Source organism: Eublepharis macularius, chromosome 5, assembly GCF_028583425.1.
Source record: "Eublepharis macularius isolate TG4126 chromosome 5, MPM_Emac_v1.0, whole genome shotgun sequence".
NCBI classification, from domain to species: Eukaryota; Metazoa; Chordata; class Lepidosauria; order Squamata; family Eublepharidae; genus Eublepharis; species Eublepharis macularius.
The window spans coordinates 20,766,458-20,788,829 of NC_072794.1; the positions used below are offsets into that span (position 1 = coordinate 20,766,458).

General features: G+C 46.8%; 3 protein-coding genes across 4 annotated transcripts in view; 1 reads left to right on the forward strand and 2 right to left on the reverse strand.

The window, feature by feature from the left end:
* Window positions 1–353: 353 nt before the first annotated feature.
* Window positions 354–9,129, reverse strand: LOC129331072 (kelch-like protein 23). Its single transcript, XM_054981403.1, has 3 exons — window positions 8,211–9,129; window positions 5,139–5,550; window positions 354–1,903 (listed from the first exon to the last, which is right to left on the reverse strand). Exons 1-3 carry the CDS (start codon window positions 9,127–9,129, stop codon window positions 1,591–1,593), a joined length of 1,644 nt encoding a protein of 547 aa, XP_054837378.1. The 3' UTR covers window positions 354–1,590.
* Window positions 9,130–13,216: 4,087 nt separating this feature from the next.
* LSM7 (LSM7 homolog, U6 small nuclear RNA and mRNA degradation associated) lies at window positions 13,217–18,881 on the reverse strand. The gene is made up of 4 exons (XM_054980851.1): window positions 18,809–18,881; window positions 17,724–17,814; window positions 14,754–14,825; window positions 13,217–13,463 (listed from the first exon to the last, which is right to left on the reverse strand). The coding sequence occupies exons 1-4, from the start codon at window positions 18,830–18,832 to the stop codon at window positions 13,321–13,323; spliced, it is 330 nt and encodes a 109-aa protein (XP_054836826.1). The 5' UTR covers window positions 18,833–18,881; the 3' UTR covers window positions 13,217–13,320.
* Window positions 18,882–19,112: 231 nt separating this feature from the next.
* SPPL2B (signal peptide peptidase like 2B) overlaps window positions 19,113–22,372 on the forward strand; it is a 31,630-nt gene continuing 28,370 nt past the window's right edge. For both annotated transcript variants that reach the window (XM_054980678.1, XM_054980679.1), the window contains exon 1: window positions 19,113–19,212. In XM_054980678.1, coding sequence (XP_054836653.1) covers window positions 19,144–19,212 — 69 coding nt within the window. In that variant the 5' untranslated portion in view covers window positions 19,113–19,143. The remainder of the gene's footprint in view (window positions 19,213–22,372) is intronic.

A 22,372-nucleotide genomic window follows, 5' to 3' on the forward strand; every position in this document is an offset into this window, starting at 1 on the left:
TGTATTTGGGAACAAATGTAGAACCCCCAGATAAAGGTTCCCCACTCCCTGTTTCTTTTTCGTTCTGCTAAGACTTCCAACGTGATACTGATCCCAAAGTGGCTGGGAGGTCCACGGGACAAGGAATTGCTGCGCCTGATTCCAGAGCTGAAACATCTGAGCCAGGTGGTAAGTCAGCGGGAAACAGGGATTCTAAATTCAGGAACTATCAGAGAGGGAGATAGTCACACAGAAACAATGAGAAGTTATAGGTGTTTACTTTTATTAAATCAAGTTTCCAGTCCCAAAGGCCGTAGCAGGAAACGAAGTCCTTTTAAATCAAGTTTCTAGTCCTCACAGCCAGAACAGGAAAATTTACAATTCTTTGTGGCAGACAGCTTCTATCACTCCCTCTACTCTCTTCCATCCTGCCCCACTTCTAGATAACATCCTAGTTAAGAGGAACTGGCTTTCCTGTCCACCTACTGCTATCAACAGTAGTGATTTTTTCTTCTTCTACAGGACGATGTTCGTACTGAAATAGAGAAGAGACATCACGGCAAGCCAAGGAAGGAGGCTTGAAAGCCTCTTTAGGAGCAAGTGCCCTCCATTCCCATACAAAGTTTGTTTTGATGCAATCGAAAGCCCTAGAAGTAAAACAGGGTCTGGGAGAGGTCTTTTTAGCCTGCATTCCTCCTGCTGAATTTTTGCACCCCTTGACTTGCATTTGGTGGAGGTTGCAAGACTGGAAATTTAGCAGTTTTGTAGGGTTTACCGTGACCTCAGGGGAGAGGCAGGTGCTCAAATCTCATAGAATATGGTTGATTTGGCCGGGAAAGAAATGGTAGTTCGAAGAGGGGTGATAACATGCATTTCTCCTCCCCCCCCCCCGCACTCCCACTCCCTCCATTAAGTGACTTGCCTGTGTCTGGGAGGAAAGAGCCTTCCTACATCAAAGCCCTGTCTTGCAACTGGGGAATCTGATTGCCTTAGGCTTTTACAAAGGACACCTTAATATGAATTTCCCTGGTAAAGGGCTGCAGAGAGTTTGTATCGTATTCTTTTGTAATCACAAAAACAATTTTATAAATGAAAAATAAAACTTGATTTTTCTCCTACTGGCTCCCCCAAAGCCCAGTGTGTGTTCCAGTCTTTGTATCTACTTCCTGTCTTTCTCTTTTTGGGGTGGGGGGTGGGGAGCCTGTCTGCAACTCCAGACTCTTATTCAGTGAACAAATCGGACTTTTCCTAATATTGCCATTCGATATTCTTGATAAAGGAGCTGGTATGCAGTTGCTATGCCTCACGCGTCTTGCTGCCATTTGAGCAGTTGCTTTGCAGCAGTTTCAAGTCAATTGGAGCCAGTTTTGCAAAAGGATTGGAAGGATCTCTGGAGTGGGCTAGGTTCCAAATCAAGGTGGGCGTAGATAAATGTTTTGTTTGCATGTATTTTTTCTTGAAAAACTTGTAAATAAGGAACGGAGCGTATCAAACATTGGCCCATGAACAGTGCCACTCTTCTACAGTATTGACAGACTTAACTCCATTTCCTCATCTTTTGAGCACAGTTGTATGGAAGGTGAACCCGTTTAGCTCATGCGTGTTGCACTTTTAGGCCCATGTGTCAAATCTCCTTATGGAGGCTGTTGCGTGAATGGGGAGAGGGCAAGGGAGCTTATTATCCACCTCCTGGCATGTGTCCAAATATGGGTCCAAGAGAACCATGTTGGGTATGGCGGAGTTCCCTTGCCTTTGCCCTAGGAGGTAAATCCGCCCATTCACTGTACTGCACCCTTTAAAGAACTTCTGGGTCAAGCATTCTTCATCCACCGGGGTCCACTCGCCGGTGTCCATATCAAAGCGAAAGGTGCCTCCTCCAATGGTGTAGACAGCCCCGTTCAAGGCTGTGACGCACAAGTCGTACCTACGAGCAGGAAGAGGAGACTGCCTTTCAGATTGGAAGTGCAAATTCTTCAGATTCTTTACTGCGCAGAAATTCTGCTAAAAAGTAGAATCCTGCTAGATCAGACCAAGGAGAGGCGCTCTTCGTCTAGCCTCTTGTTTCCAAAAGTAGCCAGCCATATACTGCAGAAAACCCCCAAGAAGGGCAATAGGGTAGTAATAACTCCCCCCTGTTCTTTGTCCCTGTTATTCAGACTACCTTGGAACATGAAGATCATGGCCAATGACCTCTCTCCTCCCTTCAAAAACTTGTGTGGTCCCCTTTAAATGCCACCTAAAAGTGAAATTTGCATGCACATGAGTGCACAGTTGGAAGTCTGACTGTAACTCCACCTTCCTGCACTGTAAATGCACCTTCCTTGACTCAGGAACTTGGTACACACAGAGTTGCCTTTTCTCATATGCACAACAGTGTGGGGTAGATGCTCAAAAGGGCTTTCGGTGGCATGTGAGCATTTGGTTTGAAATGAGTGATCGCTGCATTCCGCAGTAGAAAATTCCCCCAGTTGTGTTGTGTTAAGAAGCGCGGCTCCTTGTCTGGCCTCAGTCTCCTGCTCGTCAGCTTAATAGGATGACACTCCTCTCCCAATCTGAGGGCCACGTAGTGATCAAGTGGAGCGCAAGTGAACAGGGAGGAATACACGTGAGTCTGTTCACTTGCCATTCAAGTGTCATTCGTCACTTTTAGCTTGGCTCTAAGTACTTTTGGAAGAAAAGTCTCTGTCCACTTGCTCAACACCAAGCAACAATTAGACTGCTTCTATAAGGAGACGCAAAATTGCACCCTCCCCCTGGCGACAGCAGCAAGTAGTATGAAAAGCAGGTAGGAATGGTAACTGTGCTGCTTCCAGCTGCCGCCATCCCCCTCCCCTCCCACTTATAACAATAATAATAACAACATTTGATTTATATACCGCCCTTCAGGATGACTTAACACCCACTCAGAGCAGTTTACAAAATATGTCATTATTATCCCCACAACAAAACACCCTGTGAGGTGGGTGGGGCTGAGAGAGCACCTAGAAGCTGTGACTAGCCCAAGGTCACCCAGCTGGCTTCAAGTGGAGGAGTGGGGAAACAAACCCTGTTTTCCAGATTAGAGTCCCGCGCTCTTCACCACTACACCATACTGGCTTATCCTCTGTAACATCTGCACATAAGGACAGATGTGATTATGGAGATTGTGCTGCCGCTGCCCCCACCCCACAGCCTGTCAACCCCCTTCCCTTTCCCTGTAAAGTTGCAGCACAACTCAACTGGGAAAAGAAAAAGGCCCTTTAAAATGCCCAAGTGTGTGTGGGGGTGGGGGGGGGGGAATGCAAGCTATAGCTCCACCATTTTTTTATTTTTTATTTATATTTGATTTATATTCCACCCTCCCCACATCAGCAGGCTCAGGGCAGATTACAGCTAAAATTTAAATTACATATCACAATTTATACGATTTAAAACCATAAAACATTTAAATACATATATATATAAACACAGCAGCACAATGATCTAGCCGACCACCTTTTTAGCCATCTCCAGAGCAATTTGGCAGGGAAATATGTGAGAGATGGAGGGTGTCACTAGTAGGGAGGGCATGTGATGTACTCCCCTGGCTGGGACGCACCGCCTCGCATCAGCCATATGCCTGGCGGAACAGCTCTGTCGTACAGGCCCAGAGGAAAGATAACAAATCCCGCCGGGCCCTGGTCTCATTGGACAGAGCATTCCACCAGGCTGGGGCCAGGACCAAGAAGGCCCTGGCCCTGATCAATACCAGGCAGACCTCCCTGGAGCCAGGGATCTTTAACAGATGTTTATCACTTTGACGATACCCCCTCCCTACAGCGGCGGTGGGTGGAACGTCCACATGGATATTCCACAAAACTCCCCTGCAGTTCCTCCCACGAAATGGCTCAAAAGAGGTTTTTCTTGGATCCATTTTAAAAGGGAAAGCCCTGGGAGGCCCACAGGTCTCTCGCTCAGAATGGACATGATGTCAGGCAGATGCTTCCATTTAAATTGGGGCAGGGGGGCTTCTTGCATTCCGGATGGGGGAAAAGTCCTTGTGTCGAAGGTTCCTTCCTCTATTTCCTAACCGCAAAACTGAAATAATAATGTCGCTCTCAAGGTTGCAATGGGAATGAATATGGGTTCTGTTTTACATATTAGAAACTTCATCTAGGCATCCCAACAGTGCTAAAATGCTGGTTCCTTCAACTGGTGATTGAATAATTTTCTGTGGACTCTCCATCTGTGATCTGCCCTTAAAAAGAGCAGCTTAAAATCTTGCTTCATCCAGAAGGTGGCCTCAGGCAAATCTTAGCCCTTCCCCTCTGCAAAATGGGTATAATGTTTACCAACATGCAGGGCAGTTGAAAGGATTACTGCCTGCCTGAATGCTTACTATTTAACCATACCTTTGAACAATCATCCTCTACAAAATAAAATCACTTTGCATGTTTGAGTCCAGTCGCGCTGGCCATAAGGACCAGAAGCTTGCCAAATGGGATTATATTGAATTCTGTGCTCCATAACAGATGCTGCTCTTCTGGAGAGCAATTTGCAGCAGTGTTGAATGCACACAATACCTATAGGATCTGAGTCCAGCAGCACCTTAGAGACCAATAGGACGTACCCTGGAAATCTTGTTGGTCTCTAAGGGCCAAGCTAGACGTGATGAGTTACACTTGAATGGCAAGTGAACAGACTCAGAGCCAAGCTACAAGTGATGCCTTACACAGGATGGACACTTGTCAGCTTCCCTCAAGTTTTGATGGGCAGTGTAGGCGTCCTGGTTTTACAGCTTGGCTTTCCATTGCAGCTGCAAGACCAGGATGCCTACATTTCCCTCAAAACTTGAGGGAAGCTGACAAGTGTCCAACCTGTGTCAGGCATCACTTGTAGCTTGGCTCTCACATGTATTCCTCCCTGTTCACTTGCGCTCCACTCGATCACATAGGGGAGTGCAAGTGGAGCGCAAGTGAACAGGGAGGAATACACGTGAGTCTGTTCACTTGCCATTCAAGTGCAACTCGTCACGTCTAGCTTGGCCCTAAGATGCCGCTGGACTCAAATCCTGCTGTTCTACTGCAGACCAACATGGCTACCTACCTGACACAATGCCTGTGAATTGTCTCCTGTTTACCAGAGGCTTTTTGGACAACATGATTTGTACTTCTGGCAGAGATCCGGCGGGATCAACTCACCTAGGCAGTGGAGAGAATGAGATGACGTCCCAAACGTCGGTCTGCACATCCAGCCTCTGCACAGCATTGCACACATCTCCGTTCTCATCCAGGCCACAAACCACATAAATGCGGGTCCCCACGCTGACGGCCCCAGCACGTTCCACAGGGTGCACCAGCTGGCTTGTGCTCTCCCAGGCAGAGTCAGTGGGTGCCAAGCGCTCAACGGCTGGGGTAATGCCCTCTTCAGTACTTCCCCCCATGACGTAAAGGTGGAAGCCGACCCCCACGGCACAGTGGCTGTTCCGAGCCTTCTTCATGGCTGGCCCCTCTAGCCAGCTGTTGTCCCAGCTGTTGTAGATCAGCACCCAGTCCACGTTATACCAGAAAAACTCCTCTCTGAAGTACCCCCCTGTCACAAAGAGGAAATTCCCTGGTGGAAGAACACACAAAAAGACCCAACCTATCAGTAAATTTGGCACTGGAATAAAGTAGCTGACAATGACCTTTTTTTAAAAAGGGAGCCAGGAAATTGTAAGTATAATAACATGACATCTATTCTCAGCAATCTGGTAAAAAGCACTAAGCGTATCAGTCCAGGATACCCAAAAGAGAGCCACTCTTTATACAGCACATAAATTAACTGATGTTTATTACCACAAGTGGCGGAGTTATCCATTAGCTTAGATAGCTTTGAAATTGATTTGGAAAAATGCATGAAGAATTCCAAGTGGAACCTCCATTTCCTAAAGCAGCGTACCTTTTAATGTTACCAAAGGGCTATGCCAGCATCCTGTTGCCAACACTGGCCAGAAACATGCTCCAAAAGACAAGCCCATAAGCAGGGCAGGAGAGCACAGCTTTCTTTATAGCTTTTCCCCAGCAGCCTGTATTCCATAATGCATTACTTGAACAGAGACTCTAGTTTAGCATTTGTGGCTGAGAGACTCATTTTGTTAATGTCCCTAATTTCCTTTTAACGCTATTTAACCTGGCTATCCCTCATGAGGCAGTGAGTCCCACGAGTTAATCAGCATTGTATGCACAGAATATACTAGCAAAATAAACAACCCACTGTGAAAACAAGCTAATTAGAAACAAGGTTTAACCAAAGTGTTTTATACAAGATCTCCTTTCAATGGTCCATTGAAGCTGGAATTTGCAAATTATTTGTCTGAAATATATATGGACCTTATTTTGTGTGTGCATGGCTATTGTAAATAATGAACATAGAACACTTTATATGTAATTGTAATAATTTGTTCATTTGAATTTAAATTGTTATTTTGTGTGCTGGTGTAAGTGATCTGGTATAAAACACTTTGGTAAAACCTTATTTCTAATTAGCCTGTTTTCACAGCGGGTTGTTTATCTTGCTAGTATTACAATGTGTGCTCTGTTGCTGTTTTTTTCTTTCTGTATGGTACATACTGCCTGACAATTTAAATGAGTGACTCGGAAAGCTTATTAACAAAGAGGGAGAAAAAATACTGTCTCATTTCTGGAAACTTTAAGCAGGGCCGTTTCCAGGCGGCTTACCTTCTGCCGCTCCATGCTGGGGCGAACGTGAAATATTGCGTTCTCTTGCGCGAGTTTTGCGCGATGTTGTGCAAAACTCACGCGAGAAAATGTGCCATTTTGTGTTTTCTCCGGCACGAGCCGCGATGTTGCGGCATGGAGCGGCAGAAGGTAAGCCGTCTGGAAACGGCCCTGCTTCACTCTTCTGAGCAGGGATTTCTGCAAGTGCCACCCAACAAATGGTCAAAATCAACAAATGCACATTTTCTCTGTTGTAAGTAACTCCCACCTTATAGAAAAGCCTGCCTGATAAAGTTAGGAAAGCTCCCACTCTCCTGGCTTCCCACAAACTAAGCAAAACAGAATTATTCAGGTGGTCTTTTTTATACAGTTAGGAGGGCTGTACTGTAAGGAAATGGTCCAAAGAGATGCATTGGTGAAGCGGTAGGGACTGCAGACTATACTATGGTGTACTGTTTGTTACTGTGAATATGTTTCCTACTGGGCAGTTTGTTTTGTTTGGCTCAGTCACCAACCTAAAGGGAGACTGCAATGAAGAATTCAGAAGAAGATTGAGACTTGGAAGAGCAGCCGTGAGGGAGCTAGAGAAGATGCTTAAAAATAAAGATGTCTCTCTGTGGGGACCAAGATCAAGATAATCCAAACTATGGTATTCCCCATTGCTAGGTATGGATGTGAAAGCTGGACAGTGAAGAAAGCTGACAGGAAGAAAACTGATTCATTTGAAATGTGCTGGAGAAGACAAGATTCTCTAGAAAAGTCAATAACGCTAGGGAAAGTAGAAGGCAGTAGGAAAAGAGGAAAACCTAAAACGAGATGGCTTGACTCAATCAAAGAAGACACGCCCTCCAGTTTGCAGGATCTGAGCAAGTCTGTTAATGATAGGGCATTTTGGACATCTCTCATTCATAGGGTTGCCTTAGGTCAGAGGCGCCTTGACGGCACATAACACACACACAGTATGTCATACTTAATTGCTTATGCTCTGTTTCAGCATTGTTTTGTCTCTGTATAGGATTTCTGCTAGTTTCCAAACCTCCGCAAATATGCACTTGCATACCCTATTGCCTTGTTTATATTATTGACTTAAACTGTGTAATCTGCCTTGAGTCTCAGTAAGAAAGTTGGGCTATAAAAAATGTAAATAAATAAATAAAGCCCTTGCCTACCAGTACTAGCTGGCCTTTGTCTGTTCCACGGTTGGACAGGATGAATTGAAAGATCAGGCATCGTAACAACAAAACCTCTTGGCGTCAAGAGTTTTATTACAGAAAGACAAGTTACAACCCCTCCTCTGCCTGGGAGAGTTGTTTGAAGACAAGGGAAGGAATTTAATTGTCTTTTCCGTCTCTTGGCCAGGGGGCTTAGGCCTGAAAGAAGGGTGCCTTGGAACATAGTTTTGCTTAGTGCTTCCAAATAAGCACAGCAAAGCCCCCTACAATTAGTGGGCATGCTTCCGAGCATGGTGCATGCAATTCTCTGGCTAGAAACCTCTTTTGGCAGGCTTGCTCCCACCAGACCTCCCCAGCCAGACTCTCAAGCAGGCAGAGTTACCTACTGCAGCCACAGCATACTGGGTGAGGTTCTTGCGCTGGAGCGGGGCACAGGCCTGCCACGTGCCACTCTTGGGGTGAAACTGGAAAAGCTCCTGCTGCTCTTTGTCGTGTTTCCCCGCCAGAACGTAGAGGGTCTCGTAGCTCCGGCTGGCGCAGGGCAGCAGGGCCACATCCTTCCAGCTTGGGGGCGGGCAGCTGTCGAGCTTCTTCACCAGCTTGGCTGCCAAGTCCTGCCCAGCCCGCTTGCTGCGCTTCACAAGGAGGTCCAAGAAGGAGAGGCTCAGGAAAGGGACCCGGACCAGCCCCGCCAGCTCCAGGAAGTCCTGCTCCCTGCCTGCTGGCTCTGCTGCAACCCATCGCATCACTGTGTCAAAGACCACGTCCTCCCGGGCCACGAAGAGGTCATCGCTCTGCAACAGCTCCACCAGCGAGGCCTTGGAGAGACCTTCGAACTCCTCCTGGGTGGCCACATCTGCCCAGTGGCTGAGCGCGACGGCAAGGGCAGCCGCGTGGAGTTCGGCGCAAGCAAACTGCTTGGCGTAGGCCATCAAGCTGAGGCAGTTGGAGACGTGCAGCTCCCTTTCCAGAAACTTCTCGCAGCGTCTCTTCACGCTTTCAAACTGGAGGAAGTCGGCTGTCTCCACCAGGCTGGCCACATTGTGGCGTGTGATTTCGATAGCGCCTGACTGGGCGAAGCCGAGAAGGGCCCGGAATGGCTGTATCTCAACCCCCCTGATGAGGATGTGCCTCTCGGTGCGCTCTCGGGTGCCCCCGTAGAACATGGCCTCAAAATAGCGGCTGTGGCGTGCCAGAGCCCACCTGTTGATGGGGAAGAGCTCAGCCCCTACCTCTAAGACGGTGTCATTTTCTAGCTCCGTCTGGTCGGCTGGTTCCCCAGTCTCCTCTATGCCGTCCATGTTTGCTGCTTATAAACAGGCCCCACTCTCCTTAAATCCTGCCTCCTCAAGTTTCTTGGCTCACACCCACACTGTGGCTGGCAGGCTGAGTCTGAAATAGAAGTGATTCATTAACCCTAAAATTAGACCCTCCTTGATTGTTCTGATTATCCGTACTTAGCCCAGCTTATTGTCACAGTTTGTTTTGCTGGTAAGAAAGAATTATTGGGGGGGGGGGAGGGCAGGGAAGAATGCTATATAAACTTGGTAGCTTCAAACAAATTATAGCTTGTCTGATTAATTTGGAGGAAGGCGCTTGAGCTGACTCCCAGAATTCTTTGCTCCTAGATCTTGGTGTAGGTACAGTGCTTTCCGGGGCTCATTTAGAAAGGGGGAATGCACAGGAAAGCAGTTCCAGCAGTTCCCAAAAGAGGTTACATGTCGGGTCACATGTCACTCTCCTGCTCATCAGAGGCCCGATTCTGACCATTTTGGGCCCCTATTCAGCCCCTTTTTGCCATTTTGGGCCCAATTTTGGCCCTGAATGGCAAGGATTGGGTCCAAAACCTCCAGAATAGGTGAAGTCAGTGGGTGTGGCATATGCAAATCATTTATACTAATGACACTCTTCTGGTGATGGCAAGAGGCGTGGCATATGCCAATGAGTTATGCTAATGAGTTATGCTAATGAGCTCCTCAAGCTTTTTCTACGAAATGACCCCTGGTGCTTTCCATCTCGTGTGTGTTTATACAATGGAATAGTTTTTAAGACCTGGGTTCAAAGTTTTGCATGTGTCTTAACCATTCTTTAAGCAACATGTTCTTTGGTATACTGTCTTCTAACTTTAAAATATCGCATCTTACATCAATGTAATCAAACAGCTGGTATCTCACCTGCACAACTCATTTTGAGGAGTGCAGAATACTGGAATTTACGGGGAAGGGTGTGTGTGTGTATACAGCTGAATACAGCCGAACGCTGTATTTATTTTTACATTCTTGCCTATTGCTTTGAAGCTTGAATAGTACCCCTCTTAATTTGGTAATAAATATGTATACTTCACTTACGAACGTACAGATGTGAAAAGGCATGGAGAGGGGAGCAGGCATTCTTGGGAGGAAAAACACTTTCCCCCCCAAGGACTTTTTTTTAAAAAAAAGACAGAAAAACTGATAGTTGTGATGAATGTTGTGGGGGAAACACTTGTGATTTTTCTTTTTGAACTACAGGGCTTTATTCACTTATTTTGTAGTACATGTTTTAAATAATAATAATAATAATAATAATAATAATAATAATAAAACACGTAGCACGAACAGTGTTAAGTAAGACAGTCTACAGCACTAGAGAATGGTAGCCTTGAAGTGGTTTCTTCTTCCTGGATTCCAAGACCTGCCACATGGGTAAACAGCCAGAAACCCACATAGGCAACGCTGCAACCTTTTCCAAAGTGGCCCAGCGAGGATCCTGAAATAGCTACTAGATTGCCAACCAACTGCTCCACTGAGCTGAATGTGCAAACGAGTCAAGTAACAGAAAGTTTGAAGCTTCAGGTTTGAGTTAAGGAGGAAAGATTTAAATTCACAATGGTCAGTTCTACAGCTACCCCTTTTGCCTTACTGAGCTAATGCCTGGAAGAGAATCTGCAGGGTTCACTTTAAAGACAAGGTGTTGCCAGGACAAAAATCAGAAGGGAGCTGATTTCACCAAGTGGAGATTTTAACTTGTAACTGCTGGCCCAAACACAGAACTTGGGTTTTGTCTTGTGTTTTTAATGACTGCGCTGAGCTACAACCAGGCACAGAAAATGGGAACTCAAGAATGGTGAACTGAAGCTTAAATTCCATTATAGGAAAGAATTAGAATTCAGAGTGACCAGTCCTACAGATCTAATGTTTGTCTTATTCAGTTACAGCAGCTGCTAAAACAAACAGAAGAGTGGATTTCTCTAAGCAGATATCTGAACTCACAGGAGCTAGCAAAAAGAAAAAAGAAAAAAAAAGTCAGCCAGGGAACTTGAAGCATCACTTCCAAGGAGATAACAGCATTTTCTTGGGAGTAAGCCCCTTTGATAGACCTGAGGATTGTTCTCTGGATTTAGTAAAAATGCCAACTACTTCCATTTTATATGCTATGTTCAAAGGCTTTTTATGCTGTCCAAGCAGTAATAGAAGTTAATGCATGATGCAATATTGCATCTCTGTCTTCCCCCTCCCCGCCGCCGCCATGACGTCAGCTTCCCAAAATCTTACACCTCTGTATGTGGCATTATGATGATAGCGAGTCTGAGATCTTGCATTGCTCATCTGTCACATCAAGGGCAGATTAGTATTTCAGCATGTCTTGAGCTTGATAGCTTAGACAAGCCTAATTTTGTCAGACTTTAGAAACTAAGTAAGGTTGGTCTTGGTTAGTACTTGGATGGGAGACCAGCAAGAAAGTCTAAGGTTGTTTATGCAATGGCAAACCACCTCTGAACATCTCTTGCTCTGAAAACCCTATGGAGTTGCTGTAAATTGGCTGTGACTTGATAGTACTTTACACACACACACACACACACCATCTTTTTACAAGGCTATCTGCCTTCTTTGGTTGTGCCATAGGTGACTGGTGCAGGTGAGACTAGAGGCAGAATAAGTTTAGAAAGAGGGGTCTTAAAAATTGGGAATCACTGGTCTAGTCTTCATAGTGGCAGTAAACCTACTATTTCAGATTGCAGGCAAGGTCTGAAATCCCCTGCATGTAGAAAACTAGCAAGTCTAGGAGAAGGGTTCAAGGCTAGCCTTTCCTCTGATGTACTAATTCTCTGTAGGTATGGGCTCCTTTTGCAAGGAGAAACTGTCTGTTGTGGGACTGGCTACACTGAAGTGTTTGTGTAAGATCCTTAGATTTTTTGCATCCTGTTGAAGATGTATCTGATAAAGTCCTTCTGGTCTGCGAATGTTTATGCTATAATTTATTTTTAGTCTTTAAGGTTTCTATTTTTTTAACATGCAAGAACATTGTGCTTCTGCAGGGCCAGGAAGCAGTGCTCTGACAAGGAGGGCAGTTGTTATGATTGACTGTAGCACAGGGACTGGCTCGCTTGAGTTATCCAGAACCAATTTATTCTGCAGGCACTTCCTTTGTATCTGGCCTCTGCTGGCAGTCTGGATTACAGTCATGTGAAAACACCCTTCTGCCTTTCATATCATCAACCCATCTAGCCCAGAACCGTTTATCTGCAGAGAATCTCAAGCCAAAAAAAAAAAAAGTGTGTGTGTGGGGGGGTAACTTAGCTCCAGCTACTTGAAATCCTTTAATGGGAACTGTTGGACACTGACCCTGGGATCTTATTTAAAACATTTTACAGTTCACTTTACTCTGAAGACCAAAATTCCCTTCCAATGCAACCTGATCACAAACATAGCAGACCAAAGCAAAATGAGTATGAAGCTCTGTCTCTTAAAGGAAGAGGTTTTTAGAGAATCTCACTTTCAAATCTGAATTACAGCTTTACCAGAGGCATATAAAATTATTATTTGTATAAGCGTCCAAAGACATTTGGACATAAGTATACACATTGGGCAGTTCAAGAAAGATAATTACGTTATCCTAAATAAGCCCTATATTTGATTAAGTATAGCTTTCAAATTTCACAGCAACAATCTCGGAAGCAAAAGTTTATCTCTGAACACATTTTATTTTGGAATCCAGGAATTCTCCTCCAAACAGGAACACACACACAAAAATTGCCACCGAGGGACTCTTCCGTTGAATACATGATGCAAAAATTATCATTGCCTCTTTATTTGAAGTATAAAGAAAGCAGGCAGGAATTCTGCTCCGTTGTCCTAGGCCTGGTCCTTTTCTGGGAAAAACAGAATTCTCAAACACTGGCAGTCCTAAATGAGCAAGAGACAACAGAGCTGGCATGGGAGTCCTCTCTTTGACCTGGGAGAGGAAGGAACAAAAATTCTCAGACCCCCCCTTCTGCAATAACGCATTGAGCCTCCTCCTGCTCTGCAACTGGGGGTTATTGAGCTCAAGAGGTGCCGGATATTGGGCTTTTATCTGCTGTAGTCAGTGCCAAATCAGAAAGGAAAAACCAACAATAAACCATAGACGTAAGGTCCTTCTCCTGTATAAAAAAATACAAAATAATTTCCCCTTTCAAAGAGGTTGGAGGGGAGGGGAATTGGTTTTAGTCCTCTTGAGGGTTCAAGAAGAGCCTAGCCATCCTGCTGCTGGATAAAGGGGTTTGGAATGGCTTCCATCCCATCCTGAGGACAGATAAGGACCACAGATGTTCCCCTGCAAACTACCAGTCCCAGCTGACGGGTGTCCTCTGTGAGCTTGTATTGGTCGTCTGGATCTGAAAGGGAAGCCCGGAAACAATGGTTAAGCCTGGGTCCTAGTTACAAAAACAAACAAAAGAGGCAGCCTCAGGAATCAGAGCCAACAAACAGAGCGGAAAAACCCACAACCCAGGCTCAAGGCAACTATAATGACAACAAATCAATGAGCCAAGCTACAAGTGACGCCTGACCCGAGGAGGACACTTGTCAGTTTCCCCGCAAGTTTTGACAGGAAGCATAGGCGCCTAGTCCGACTGCTGCTGCCAGCTCAGCCATGCATAATTTCCCCCGTCTTGAAACAGCTCCACAGAGCTGCAATTTGCTCCATTTTGGGAAACATGAAGGCAAAGGGTGCCTGCTCGGTGGAAAAGGAGGGCTTCCCTGGGATCCCCCGCCAGCCTCCTTCCCGCTGCTCCTGTCTGTGCAGGAATCTAGAGGCATGGGTGCTTCGGCCAGCCCCTCCATCTCTCCAGCTGGCAGAGCAAGTACCGGCCAGGGCCCAGCCAAGGGCTGCTGATGGGGGAATGTGGGGTGCCGCTGAGCATCCAGCTGCTGCTCTGTGCTTGCAACCAGGGCGACTGCGAGGGTGCCCGGCGCGTGCTGCTGGGCCTGCTGGCGGCCTCTGGAGCAGAGGTGGCAGCAGCATGTAGCTGCTGCACAGCCATGGTCGATCTGCCTCTTTTCACTTCCTGAGCCACCCCACACATCACCTGCCCCCACGTATGCTTTGCCCAGCCTGAGTTCTTGCCCCTCCTGCTTGAAGGAAGGCGGCAGGCACGGCGTGGGTGAGGCGCAGGGCAGCTCAGGAAGCAGCTCACCGCAGCTCTGCAGCAGTTACCCACGTCCGTGGCTGCCTTTTCGCTCACTCTGGAAGCCGCCGGTGGGCCCAGCAGCAGGCACCAGGCACCCTTGCAGTCACCTTAGTCGCAAGCTGGCTGGGCCCTGGCCAGGACTTGCTCTGCTGTGCTCTGCCTGCTGGAGAGAGGAAGGGGCTGGCTGAAGCGCCGATGTCTCCAGATTCCTGCACAGGCAGGAAGAACACCCAAAGGCAGAGGACTATTTATGACCATCAGCCCCCTCCCATCACCTGCTCATTTTGGGGGGAGGGTCAACACTCAGCCGGAGCAGAGTCTTCCAGGATAAATAACAGGGTCGTCTCCGGAGGGTGGAGAAAATCACTAGTGCTTGGCTAGGCGTAACAATGGCCCTTAGCAAAGTGAAACCTCCATGTTTGGAAGCAGTTGGCTAAGAGACCACTGCCCCCTACTGCTGCAACCATGTTCTGCTTCAAGTGATTGTGTACATACCTCTCATATACTCGATGGTACCATCCAATACGAGGTTGAGAAGGGGATCAAATCCCTTCAAGACACCGCTAGCTATTACAGGATGAAAAAAAGATCAGAAACCTTCAGTAACTGTTCAGATCTAAATGTAATTTAGAAGAAGAGGCCGTGGCTCAATGGGAACACCTACATCTTGGGCAGAAAGTGCTGAGAAAGGCTTTTCACTGTGTGAGACCCTGAAGGGCTGCTGCCAGTGGGATTATACCAACAGCCCAAATCAGGACAAGGCAGCACCATATGAACAGCCAACATGGTACAGTGCTTAGAATCTCGGACTAGGATCAGTGCGAATCGGGTGTGAATCCCCACCCCTTAGGACAGTCATGCACAGCCTAACCTACCTCACAGGGTTGTTGTGAGGAAAAATGGAGGGGAGGAGAATGATGTATGCCACCTTGGGTCCCCATTGGGGAGAAAGGTCAGGTATAAATGAGGTAAATAAGAATTTATTTACTTCATTTATACACTGCTCTTCTCAATGGAGACCTCAAATGCCTTACATCATTCTCCTCTCTTCCATTTTATCCTTACAACAACCCTGTGAGGTAGGTTAGGCTCGCTTAAGGTCAGTGACCAAGTTTCTATGGCAGAGAGGACACCAGAATCTGGGTCTTCCAGAGCCTAATCTGACACTCTAACCACTACAGCGCACTGGCTCTCATATGGTCATACTGGTCCATTTTCCATGTCTGCTTACTGCACCTCACAGGTCCAGTGTGCACTCAGATACTTCCTAGTGTTTGAGTTCCACGAGATCATAAAGAGCCAGACCCATGACCCCTCTAGCTTAGCAATGTCTCCTTGATCTGGCAACAACTCTCCAAGTCTTCACACAGAGAAAGGCCCTTCCCATCATTTTCTACCTGAGATTGTTTGCCAAGGATTGGACCTCGATGCACACGAAGCACATGTTTGACCACTGAATTATGGATTCTTTGGCTAAGAGCAGAAATGTATGCTTTGCTTACATACACACACACACACACACATATATATAAAGCTGTTCATACAGAGGTGTTTTCTGAAGTGTTTTCTCTCCTCCAACTAGTAGTGGTTTTCCAGCATTAAAAGGTCTTTCTCAATAACTATTATTTTTGATCTCTTTTAGCTGAGCATTTTCAAAAATCTTTGAAATTTTTTGCATGCAAAGCAAGTAATCTTCCACTGAGCCACCAGAAGTTTTATACAGAACAAGCTCAAGAATATTTATTTATTGTCCACCTTCTTCACTGACATTCACTGTAGTATAGTCTACAGTCCTTGTCCCTTTACCAAAGGATCTTTCTGAGCTGTTTTTTACAGCACAGCCCTATTACCTGGGTAAAAAAGCCCTCCGAAATAATGCAGTTTTACATAGCTTGTTCAATTCCAGTTTGTTTCCTTTCAGCCATTTGTCAACAGCTGTCAGGCAGTGATTCAGGACCACCACTGCATCACCAGGGGATTTGGCTAGCAAGATACAGAGCTGGGTACATCTGCAAATTGATGATATCCAGTTCACAGCTACAAATGATTTCTCTTAAAGGCTTTACATAGAGGTTGAATAACATGGACATAAGACTGCACCCTGTGGAACTCCATGAGAGAACTCCCACACTGAACATAGCTTGTCCTCCCACAGCAACTCTTTGAGTCTGTTCCATGAGGAATGATTTAGACCAGCCCAAGGCACATCCCCTGATATCTACTTCTGTCTCCAGATATCTCAACAGAATGGTATGGTCTACTGTATCATAGTACAGATAGATCCAAGAGAAGCAACAATGAAGTATAGCTTTTGTCTATATTGAAACGGAGGTCATCAGCTAAAGTCACCAGAGCTGTCTCCATTCCATAGCCCAGACTGAAACCAGATTGAAAAAGGTCCAGAGTACGAGTTATCTAAGGAAACCTGCTACTGCTCTCTCAATCACTTTGTCCAGAAAGTATTTGAGACTGGTCAATAACTGCTCATATCATTTGTGTCTAGGGATGGTTTTTTAAGTAGTAGGCAGATTATCACCTCTTTGAGTGGCCACAGGAAGATGTCCTAAGTAAGTAACTGATTTATGATTGACCATCAGAGGCTCATTTATGGGCCTTTACAAGATTTTAGTAGCCAAGATGGGCAAAGGTCCAGTGCACTTCACTGATGCCAGGATCCTGTCAATATCCATCACTGTAACTGGATCAAAATGGTTTATAAATGAACCAGATAGTGTATTAAGCATTTCTTCTGCCTCACCTTCAGTACAGTGAGTATCCAGATCAAAGTGTCTTTGTGCAGTTTTATCTGCACATATGGGGCCTGTCACTATTTGAGAGAGGCCCAGGGCTGTTAAGGAAGCTATGAAATGCTGGACCAGCCCTGATGAAGAACACTCAGAATGGATGCTGGAGTCACCCAGAAAAATCAGTCTAGGTGTCTCCGAAGCAACATCCAAGAGCAACTCTGCCAACTCCAAAAGGATGCTTACCAAGGAACTAAGGGGCCAGTAAACAAGCAGAATACCTAATCTATCCTTAGTTCACAAAGTAAGGAACGTACAGTCAGTGCCAGCTATAATTTGTACCAGGAGTCTGTGGTACAACTGAAAGACTTGCCTAGCATAATAGCAATCCCATCTCCCTTGCCATCTGTGCGGGGTTGATTGAGGGCCGCATAATCTTGTGGAGTTAGTTGGGAAAGACACACCTTGTCATTTTCTTCCATATCTGTTATGCATGCCAGATCAATTCCCTCTTCCTGAAAAAACTGCCACGATGCATGCAGATTTGTGCCTCACCGATCGAGCACTGCATAATATTAGCGAAGAGGTGGGGAAAACAGGGGACCCTGCATCATCAGATCTCAGGATGCAACAGATTTTAGGTATGCAGTGAGCAACCTTGCCTGGCACTGGACATCTTTGATAAATCCTCCCCCTTATCTACCAGCTCCCATCTGCTTACCTTCCCGGCCACCTTGAAATTTGACACGGATGGTTTTGTCAATGTACTTGGAGAGGTCTAAGATGCTCTCCTTCTTCTTCTTCTCTTTGTCCTAAAATCAGAAGGAGAAAAGACAAGAGACCTGAAAACAGTAGGAGGCATGCCACGCAGGTTCAGATCAAGATGGCTCCATTGCATCCAGCTCTCCAGTGATCAGCCAGAGACCTCTAAGAAGCCCATAAGCAAAGCAAGAAGAAAGCAGATCACCTATGCTGTTAGTCTTCTGGTAGGTAGCACTTACAGGTATAGTGCATCTGTACATGGAGGTTCCTAGCCTTTATAAACTTGTCTAGTGTTTCATAAATAGAGCTCTGCAGGATCCCACCTGGAGTCCTCCTCATCTAGTCCCAGCAGTAGCTAATACTAGACCTTTCAGTACTAGACCTCAAGATCACCCTGTGAAACTGACTGACATCACATTTGACAGGGAAAAAATACTACTTCACACACAAGTAGTTGACTTATGGAACTCACTGCCACAAATGGTGATACACACTGGCACAGAAACATTTAAAAGGGGATTGGTCAGATTTACAGAGGTCTATCTTGGTCATGAACCATGGTCGCCAAATAAGGCCTTCACGTTCGGGGGGGGGGGGGCGGGCGGATGTGGGACAGTGGAGAGAATTCAAAAGGTGAAGGCTGTTACCGACAAGCCCTACACATCTTGCCTTCTGGGGCATGAGTGTTCTTATGCACATCATAGGATGACTACAAAGAAAGGACTGAAAGATCCCTCATTCATTACCACCATTTGGTGCTCAGAGGCAAGCTGCCTCTGAACATGGAGGTTCTACTGAGCTGTGTCATAACCCCCTTTTAATAAAGGCATCAGCAGACCGGCGGGACGGGACCCAAAGTTGGTCCAGAGCCCTGTTTCCAGCACTGCCCATACAGGGGCCCCAAACAGGAAGCTCACGTTGATTTCTTTCCACATAAATAACTGAGACTTTATCCCTCAGTCCAATAAACCTACGCGCAAACAGGAGAGACGAAGCTTCCTTCGCTCCCTTCAGGATTCCTTTCGTGGTTCCCCAACCACTTACCGCCATCTTGCTTTCCACAGGCATCCCGCCCTCTGACTCCGCTCGCCGCACTTTCCTTCCGTCTCCGCTTCCTCCTTTCCTCCAATCCCCACCCGGGCCTTCTGCCAGTACACCCGCCCCTTCCGCCGAGGAGGCAAACGCCCGTACGACCTGCACTTCCGGCTTGACCCGTAGCGTAAAAGCCTTTCTATTTCCGGAAAACAATGTAGAGCGAGGGAGCGGCTTTGGGGGGTTGGGTTGCTGGGTAACCATGATTTTACTTCCGGCTGGGAGCGGAAGTAGGCCTTTTCCCTCCCCCCTTCCCTCCGCAATTCCAGCCAAGACAATAGGAGGCGATGATGGCTCCGAGGTGGCCGGGTTTGCTCGGTTTGTGGCTGTTATTTATGCTGCTGTGGGGCGACCAGGTGAGAGTGAGCCTCCATCTCCCCTGCTCAATGAAGGACAGGGAGGTGATTGGCTGGTCAGCTGCAGTTCTCCTTCGGGTCTGGGTGGGGAGAGTCTGGCTTTCCCCTTCCCTTCCTCCCCCCGCCCCAGGGAAAAAGGACGGAGTCGATGGAAGGCCTGGCAAGAGCTCTGTGGAACTTCCAGATTCACAGACAGTCTACCCCAGTGCCCAGTAGATATAGGGAAATGTTGAGACCAACTGCTGCTGCCCACTGATGTAGGACGAAGTTGGCTTGGTTGGGCCCCAGTATTGCCAATCCCCAGGTGGGACTAGAATATCTCCTGGAATTACAACTGAATTCCAGTCCACAGAGACCAGTTCTATTGGAGGTAGGGCTGCCAACTCCAGGTTGGGAAATTCCTGGAGATTTGGGGGGTGGGGTTTGGGGAGGGGAAGAACCTCAGTGCCATACAGTCCACCCTCCAAAACAGCTGTTTTCTCCAGAGGGAACTGATCTCTGTTGCCTGGAGATCAGTTGTAATTCCTGGAGATCTCCAGCCACTACCTGGAAATTAACATCCCTAACTGGAGAAGATGGATGCTTTGGAAGGTGGACTCTACACCACTACCTTGCAGAAGCCCCTCCCCTTCCTAACCTTTCCCTGTCTCCACCCCTATATTCCCTACCTGGAACTGGCAACCTATTGAGCCCACTTTGGGCTGATCCTGCAGGGCAAATGTATGGCAGAAAAGAGAGTAGCCATAATAAGCTACACAAGCAGTGTACCTTTGCTGAATACCAAGCACTAAGAGAGAGGGCTTTGCATGCCTTGCCTATAGATTTGACACTTGGGGGTATTTGCCTGCCCACAGGATGTTGGACTAGATGTCAGCAGAGCAAGTTCATTCAAGGTCTTATTAATGGCTGCTAGCTGCAGAAGGTCAATAGTGCCTCCAGGCTCCAAGGCAGCCTATTTATACAGGCTTTTTAGAGTGTGAGCTAAGTACCAGGTGATCCAAAGAAGATCCCTACATTCTCATGTCTGTGGGCTAGCACCCCATTTTCCATGATAACCAACCACATGTCCCCCAATGGGTAACCTTCAGGTTCGGCATGAATGCAACACACACCCCTTTTGTCTCCTTGTTATTTGAAGACATATTGCCTCTAAACCTGTAGTTTAGTTTCGTTTGCCTAGCTATTAACCACTGGTACATTTTCCCTCCAAGACTGCCTAGAAAGCTGTTGCATCCAGAACTGCTGTTGAGTGCAGATGTTGGGCTAGAGAGATCTTTGGTCTGATCTAGCAGAGCTGTTTGTATCATCGTATGTTCCCTGGAGGACCCTTCATTCAGTGGACCAACATCTGTTGGTGGTTCCCGGCCCCGGGGAGGCTCGTCTTGCCTTGACCAGGGCCTTTTTGACCCTGTCACCGACATGGTGGAACTCTGTCTGTGGAAACACAGGCCCAGCTAAACCTACTCTCTTTTCACTGAGTCTGTAAGACAGAGATGTTCCACCAGGCATATGGTGGTTGAGGTGAGCAGACCTCCTCTTCAGTGGGCCTCCTGCCAGGAGGGGAATGCTTCCCCTCCTAGCTTGCCACCCGCCCCACAGGTTCTAGGTTGTTGAGGGACTGTGAAATGTGCATGCTGCCTGGGTTTTATTAGCTGGAATTGATTTTATTTATTATGCTACTTTTTGTACTCTGACATGATCCTCTCTGAGCCTGCTCTGCAGGGAGAGAAGAATATAAATGTAATAAAATAAAAATTGTGTTAGAAAATTATTTGAGAATTTCCTAGAGGAGGAGACTTTTGCAACAAACTATCTCTAAGCAGGACCTCCTTGTTCATGTTGGGGAGTGGCCGTGGAGCATCTGCTTGGCATGCAGAGGGCCCCAGATTCAATCCCTGGCATCTCCAGCTAAAAGGATAAGGTAGTAGGTGATATAAAGACCTCTACCTGAAACCCTGGAGAGTTACTGCTGGTTTAAGTAGACAGTACTGGCTTTGATGGACCTATGGTCTGATTCAGTATAAGGCAGTTTTATTTCCGAACACCAGTTGCAGGGGTGGAGAGGGGAGGGAACCCGTCAGGGAAAGAAAGCATCCTGGATCTACATCCTTCCCTCTGCAGAAAGCGAGTGGATTTCTCCTTTACCACAACTTTTGAGCCAGCCTTATATTTACTCCGTCCTGCCCCTGATGTACACAGTGGTCCTGCAGTGCTGAGACAAGGGCTGGGCTGCAAAACATATCATGCCTCTAGCCTTTGCTCCACTAGTTCTCCTTGGAGACGCGGCTTCAGTTTCCTTATCTGGAAAATGGGTTTGGCACAGCCTTGTCTCTCTCAGCCTGCTGTCTGAAGCATGTTTGTGAATCTCCATCATTGTTGAATTTGAATACTTGTTTGTATTTTCTGTGGCTTATATTGTGTGCTTTGGGAGCCAAGTTGACTTTAAAAAAAAAAACTAGACAGAAAACTGAATAAACCACTGTGTTGAAGAGGGATCCAGTGAAACAGGCCAGCCCAATTGAAGTCTGAATCTCCCCAGTCTCCCAAAAGAAATTGAAAAGGATTTGTCAGCTGTCTTCTGGTCTGGGTTCTGAATACTTTGTCCCACCTCCAGGCCAGCTTTAACCCTCTTTTCCTCAAAGGTTCCAAGGTAGAGGTATATCTATTCATTCCTGTGGGGCAGGAATGCTGCACACAGCTCAGGCACCTATCTGGCTCCCCCATTAGGTTTGCTGTTTGATCGGGGAAGAACTCGGCCTGCCACCTGTTGTGCCTTAAAAGAGCCGCTTAATGAGTTGATGCCATCATGCTTTTTGGCTGCATGGGGCCGAAGATCACCTGTTAAAAGTCTGCAGAGCTAGCTACTGTTACGGGCCCAGCTACAGGGGAGCAGTTGCTCCCTGGCTCCTTTTGGTGTTGCAGGCTCAGTGTCTGGGTCTGCAGAGATGAATTAAGCCCATTTTTCAATCAGTTGCTTACCACAAACATGGGAAGCTGCCTTGAACTGAACCAGGTGTGGGGCCTGTTTAGATCTGACAGGCAGCAGGGCCTCAGGAAGAGGGGTCTTTCTGAGTCCCACAACCATTACTTACTTATTTACTTGCAAATTACCCACGTTTTGTTTCAGCAGTGTTCCATATCCCTATTCCTGTATTCAAAT